At 66.7% G+C, this 6,243-nt stretch overlaps 2 protein-coding genes across 5 annotated transcripts in view; one reads left to right on the top strand and one right to left on the bottom strand.

Annotated features, from left to right (window-relative positions):
* Positions 1–1,441, top strand: part of H696_04914 (hypothetical protein) — a gene marked incomplete at both ends in the record, with an annotated part of 1,609 nt that extends 168 nt beyond the window's left edge. Inside the window, 6 exons of the mRNA XM_009498780.1 lie at positions 33–157; positions 256–378; positions 487–584; positions 694–823; positions 956–1,267; positions 1,421–1,441. Of these exons, the coding sequence (XP_009497055.1) occupies positions 33–157; positions 256–378; positions 487–584; positions 694–823; positions 956–1,267; positions 1,421–1,441 (809 nt within the window). The remainder of the gene's footprint in view (positions 1–32; positions 158–255; positions 379–486; positions 585–693; positions 824–955; positions 1,268–1,420) is intronic.
* Positions 1,442–1,649: 208 nt separating this feature from the next.
* Positions 1,650–6,243, bottom strand: part of H696_04913 (hypothetical protein) — a 7,265-nt gene continuing 2,671 nt past the window's right edge. For 2 of the 4 annotated variants that reach the window (XM_009498776.1, XM_009498778.1), the window contains 8 exons: positions 4,866–6,201; positions 4,290–4,428; positions 3,842–3,978; positions 3,643–3,769; positions 3,399–3,532; positions 2,798–3,195; positions 2,242–2,620; positions 1,650–2,108 (listed from right to left, as the gene is read on the bottom strand). In XM_009498776.1, the coding sequence (XP_009497051.1) occupies positions 1,728–2,108; positions 2,242–2,620; positions 2,798–3,195; positions 3,399–3,532; positions 3,643–3,769; positions 3,842–3,978; positions 4,290–4,428; positions 4,866–6,201 (3,031 nt within the window). In that variant the 3' untranslated portion in view covers positions 1,650–1,727. Of the gene's footprint in view, positions 2,621–2,797; positions 3,196–3,398; positions 3,533–3,642; positions 3,770–3,841; positions 3,979–4,289; positions 4,429–4,865; positions 6,202–6,243 lie in introns of all 4 variants that reach the window. The other 2 variants (XM_009498777.1, XM_009498779.1) reach the window with 1 other exon arrangement.

Here is a 6,243-nt window from a genome sequence, read left to right as displayed (position 1 = left end):
CCCCCCCCCCCCCGTGCCACCCCGGTGCACAGACCGCGCGCCGCTGACAAAGGGCATCGTGGGCGTCCTGGTCATCGTCGGCCTGGTTAGCCGCGTCCTCGAGCTCCGGCCCTACTTGGACTTCATCTTGGTGCCGAATGTCCTGGGATGGTGGCAGGTGCGTCTCCCCCGGTCGCTGGTGCCATCCTTCTCTTCTGCCTTCCATTTCGAGGCGCCCTCCTCCCTCGGCTCGTGCTGACTCCCGTGCGCCGACAGCTTTGGCGCCTGGTCACCTATGTCCTGGTTTTCGAACACTCCGGCGATGCGGTCCTTGCCATCCCGCTTATTTTGCTGACGCTGCCGGACCTGGAGCGCCGGATGGGCAGCCGCAGTCTCGCCGTATGTCCCGGGCCCTCTGCTGCCTCCTGCAGCCTCGCATCTCACCGCCCCTTGACCCGGGCCAGCTAACCTCTTCGCCCTCCGGCCGCCTTGGCTCCTGGCATGCAGAATTACCTTCTGTCCTTCTTCATCTACACCACCATGCTGCAGCTCTTCTCCCTGGCCTTCCTGTCGACCTTCGGCTACAAGCGCGCGGCATTTGGACCGTATGTTCTGCGGCCGCCAGCCCTTTCACCACCCACCCCCTTGTGCATGCATCCTCTGACGCCCTCCGACCTTCACCGCACACACACGCGCGCGCGCGCGCGCGCGCAGGCACGCGATCCTCATGGCTGCGCACGCGCTTTACTACTCGCGCATCCCCGTTCTCCACAGATCGCGCCCCTTCGGCCCCACTGGACCGGCCTTCTCGGCGCCGAGTGTTCGCCTCGTGCTCTTCCTATTTGTGCGCCCCATCTCGATGGTCCCCCTTCGGTGTGGCACCCGGTCGCTGGGGTCTCGGCCCTGCCCCTCCCCCTCCCCCCTTCCTCCTCTGCTGACCCCTACCTGCCTCGTCGCCCGCCCGCTTCCGCTTCAGCTTGTGTTCCTTGGCCCGGATCGCCTTGTGGCCATGGCCTTCGGGCTGATTGTCGGCACGGTCCTCGCATCCGGGGTGACCACACGCCATGTCTTTTCGGATCTCGGGCCCATTGGGCCGCTGGTTGGTTTCCTGGCGGAAATGACCCTCGAGCTGCTCAACTCCCTGAAGAATGACCTAACTGGCAATGGCTTCGGCGTGGAAACATATCGCCACGATGCGGCACACCGACTGCTGGCTGGCCCAGCTTCCGGGCCAAAGGACCGCGGCCTCATTCGCGTGCCGGATGCCGTGGCAAGTGCCTGCCTTCGGGTACGAACTCGCGACCTCGCCCTCGTGCTGCCCCTGCCGAGTCTATCTCTGTCGTGTTTTTGCCCTGCCCGCCCTCCCCCCCCCCCTCCAACCACACACACACACACACACACACACACACACACACACCCTCTCCTTCCTCTCGCCGCTCAGATGCACGGCCACACATGCTGATTGTCCTTCCAGCTTCTCGATCCCATTTTGGAGGATCCCCCACCACGGCTGCCAGTAAGCATCCCCATTTGGAGGCCGGTCCATGGCTGATCCCCATCCTCCTCCTTCTGCTGTGGCTTCCTCGATGAGATAGCCCCTTCCTGCCTCTCTGCCGGGCCCACAGGTCAGGCAAATACATCCACAAAGGACCCCGCGATCCGAGCGGGGACTCTTTTTCTTCTTCTTCCTCTTCTTCTTCTCCCCATGCAGCCAGCTTTATTCCTGGACGCCTGCTCAAACACCCATGTCAGTCCGTCACGGAGAGCATACAAGCCTCGCCGAGACCAGGCCAGTGGGCAAAGCGCCGAGGAACCTCCGGCCCGGGGTGCTCCAGATCGCCGGCATCTCTTGCTCCGTCCGACTCGGCGCCCGACTCCCCGGACAGAACGCTCTCCCGCAGGCAGGGGCAGGGAGGGAGCTCGGTAGCCAGGGCCACGGCCTTCAGGAAGTGGATATCCACCGGGCCAGGCGCCGAGGAGGGGATGGCCTCTCCATCGGGCTCCGGCGCCTCGCTCGCGTCATCAGCCTCCGGAGGGTGAATGGACCCGGGCCACTGTCCCGCTCCTTCGGAATCCAGGAACAGCCCGGACACCCGGGGGATCCCCTCGCGAGCCAGGCGGAGGCAGTACTTCAAACAGGCCAAATGCGGGTTAGGCAACCACGGCGGCGCGCGGTAGCGGAGCGAGGAAAGAAAGCCACGCAGCGACAAGGAGGGGGGGGGGTAGGGGGAAGCGGAGGACCCCAGAGCAAGAGAGACGCACTTCAATGACTTCGGCCTCCGGGCCGACGACAATTGTGTGAATGAGATCCTGCGTCGGGGCAGCGGTGGCGGATGCCGTCGGAGCAGTTCCCTCGGCCGGGGTTGAGCTCGAAAGCGCCGCCGCGGCCGCCGGCCACCGGAGCCCGCCAATCCCGGCCCCGGTCACAGTGCTCGACACCACGGAGGTGACCGTGGAAATGGAGCTCGATAGGACTGACGGGACCATGCTCTGCAAGCGGCTGGCCGCAGCCAGGCCATAGGATGCCAGGTAGGATGACGCCGCGGCGGGTGTGCCGGCCGGCAGGGCAACATCCAGGCGCTGGAATGATGCATCCGGTCGAGCCACCCGCCGCGACCCGGGGATGTGCGACAGGCGGAAGCTACAGAATGGGTGCCATTTCATGGCACACGGGGAGTTAGAGCCAGAAAGGCGGAGGGGGGGGGAGAGAGACGCAGGAAGAGGGGTGGCAAGAGGAAGAAGGACCCTGGGAAGAACGTAACGGGGAGAGAGAGAGAGAGAGAGAGAGACGGGGGGGGGGGGAACGAAAAAAACGCACGCGCCGGCTGGACGCAAATCCAGAATCCGTGCAACCCCCTCGGCTAGGAGGCGACTTGCACAGCGGGGGGAGATCTGCGGCACGGCATCATGGTCCGGGTCGCGATGTCCGTCCGAGTTGGCTGCCCGAGGGTCCGCCTCATACGGGTCAGCCCAGGTGAACGCGCCGGGGCCGGTCTTGCGCTCATCCACCGCCTCGGGCCGATCCGGTACCACGGCAAACTTATACAGCGACTCTGGGGTGACCTCCCACAGGCGAAGGGCCTCGGCGGCCACACTCAGAATGACCTGGCTGCTGGTGATCCCATTGCCGGGGGGCTGCTTTCCCGGGAGCACCACGTCCGGTGATAGGAGAGACTTCGATGCGAAGAGGCCAACCGCATCATTGAAGTTGGCAGTCTGCCGATGGGCGGAAGTGCGCGCATGCATTTGTGTGAGTGTGTGTGTGTGTACGTGTACGTTTGCGCGTGCGTGCTTGCGTGTACGTGTACGTGTACGTGTACGTGTGTATGTATGTGCGTTTGTGTGTTTGTGTGTGCGGATGGAGGGAGGGAGGGACGGAACTGCCAGAGCATCAAAGGGGCACGTTGCCAGAACAGTACCTTCAAGATGGGCGCCCAGCGGCAAATGGCTGCGCAGGCGATGAACAGGCCACCCGAGCGAGCCGCCAGCATCGATGGGGCCGAAATGTACACCCGCTCCCAGAGAGACAGCGCTTCGGCCGATGTGAGGGATTCTGACGGGGGGGTGGGGGGGGGGGGGCAGGACAAACGAGGTCAGACTGGATGACGAGAGGAAAGCCGGCAGGGCAAGTCGCTCTCGGCAGCAACAGCAAGCCCCACGCACGCGAGAAGAGCGTCAAGGCTCCTCCAACAGCCCAGAGGTTGGGCGATGCCCAGCCGGCCTCCATCCCCTGGCTGGCGGCCAGGGGCGAGTGGTACACATGCAGTCGCGCCAGGGCCGTGAACCAGGTCTGCAAGATGGCGGTGTCAGTGGTCACCAATGGCCAGTCGGAAGGAACAACGCCCCTTTCCAGGGCACGTACGCGAATGTTCGAGGCTCCATCCTCGATCAGGAGCCGTGACAGGCCAGACAACTCAACCAGCCCGGCCAGCTGGTGCCAAGCCATGTGCGGCCGGTGGAGGAAGAGCGATACAAGTGGCGCGGCCACGGAGTCCAGGCCTGCAAATGGAGGAGGCCGTTAGCGCAAGCACACATGGCCAGGGAGAGGGGAGAGGCGAGGCGAGGAAGAAGGGAGGAGGGGAGTAGTCGGCAATCGTTGCTAGGGGAAAGGGGACTGGGGGGGGGGGGGGCTACGTACCCTGCCAGTAGACGCTCCCTTGCCCGGCGGCCGGCTCCAGGCACCAGGACTTCAGAGCCCGCGCGAGGCGCCGACGCCCGGACCGACGAGATGACAGAGCCGAATGCGACGGCTGACACCGGGGGAGGTCCAGGGCGACGTGTGCTCTTCCGATCTGGGGGGGGCTACGTACCCTGCCAGTAGACGCTCCCTTGCCCGGCGGCCGGCTCCAGGCACCAGGACTTCAGAGCCCGCGCGAGGCGCCGACGCCCGGTCCGACGAGATGACAGAGCCGAATGCGACGGCTGACACCGGGGGAGGTCCAGGGCGAGCTGCAGCGGGTCGGTTTTGCGCGCGCGCGCGCGCGCGTGTGTGTGTGTGTGTGGCCAAGCCCGTGGCAGGGGGGAGGGGAGATGGTGTTGGTGTCGGCGTGTCAAGTTGGCCTGCTGTTGGGCCATCATCTCCATCGACCAGCGCAAAGCGCCCCGGGGGCCAGGGGCCATGGCGAGGCACGACAAGCCCGGGGCCGAAGGGGGGAAACACGGAAATCGCACGCACCTGGCGGTCGGAGGCCGACGGCGCCGCCGAGTCCAGCGCGTCATAGGCACGCTCCCAGGCCGGGTCGTCCGGCAGCAGCAGATCGGAAGAGCGTCGTGGCTGTTGGGCCATCATCTCCATCGACCAGCGCAAAGCGCCCCGGGGGCCAGGGGCCATGGCGAGGCACGACAAGCCCGGGGCCGAAGGGGGGAAACACGGAAATCGCACGCACCTGGCGGTCGGAGGCCGACGGCGCCGCCGAGTCCAGCGCGTCATAGGCACGCTCCCAGGCCGGGTCGTCCGGCAGCAGCTCATCCCGGAAGCGGTCCATCTCTGACAGCGGCTCCGGGGGGCACTCATCCGGGTCTTGGTCAAGCAGACCAGCAAATGACACGCCATCGACCGGGAAGAAGTTGGGCCGCGCGAATACCGGCAGCAGGGTGGCCCACACCCGGGCACGGAGCCAGCGCGGGGTGCCGGCAGCCCGGACCAGCCCCCGCAGGCGCCCCGTGTCCCCGACTACCAGCAGCTGGGCCACCGAGCGCGACCGAAGCAGAGACAGGGCAAAATGCGACAGACCTGTCAGCAGCCGGGCTGATTCTCCATCGATCGCCGGGTCCGGGAGGGTCCCCCTGGCCGGGGAGCCATCGGCCGCGAGCTCGACCCCGGCCTGGCCCTCGGGCGAAGGGGCCGTCGCATTGCCGGCATCTGGCCCGGCCGCCAGCCATTGGAAGTGCCCAGCCTGGTCCGGGCGCCAGGATAGCGGCTGGCTGAGCAGCCGCACGATGGCCACAAACCCGAGGGCCCAGTGCAGGAGGTGTGTCTCGCGGATCGACGGCGAGGACACCGTGTCCCCGCTTGACAGGCCCAATTCCCCAGGCAGCCAGTCCGAACTGACGATCGCAGCAAGGTCCTGTCGGGTGGCCATGGGCGCCCAGCGGCTAAACTCGGCCTCGGCCACCGCCGCCAGGAGAGCGCACTCCGGCGCCTGGTAGGCCTCATCAAGCGAAGACTTGCCCTGCCGGTGGAGCGCTGCATGCGACGCCTCAACACAGGCCGCACCCAAGAGGCGACAAGCCAGCACCAATGCCGAGCCCAGATGAATGGTCCCATGCCGCTGCTGGAGGCCGAAAGTCGGAGTGTCTGCGCTGCCTGAGGCCATGGAGGCCGGTGAACATGCCGACGCCGTGGCGGCGCCAGGGACGGCCGGGCTGGCAATGGCGCAGGTGCCACCCTCGGTGCCATTTGAGGCATCGATGTCGGCCGCATTTTCCGGCAGGCGGCCCCACGACAGATCCAACTGCCGACAGGTCAAGGACACCGCGGCCACCGAAAGCACGGACCCGGAGCGCGAAATGCCGGCAGAGTCGCACGTCCCGGCGACGGGGCCGCCGGCAGACGGGGTGTCCTCCGGCGAACGCACCCCCGACACCGGCGGCGAGTCGGCCAGTGGTGAGAGGCCCGAGCCGGGGCCGGACCCTTCGGGCCCATCATTGGCCCAAAAGAAGTCCGGGAACTGGAAAACCCCCGGCAGCCAGTTGCTCGCATCGGAAGAGATCGCCGGGTGGCTAAGCGCATCGGTAGGAGGAGGGAATGGGGGGGGGGGGGGG

Source organism: Fonticula alba (genome assembly GCF_000388065.1).
Source record: "Fonticula alba strain ATCC 38817 unplaced genomic scaffold supercont2.8, whole genome shotgun sequence".
NCBI classification, from domain to species: domain Eukaryota; order Rotosphaerida; family Fonticulaceae; genus Fonticula; species Fonticula alba.
This window is presented reverse-complemented; position numbering and strand designations above follow the sequence as displayed.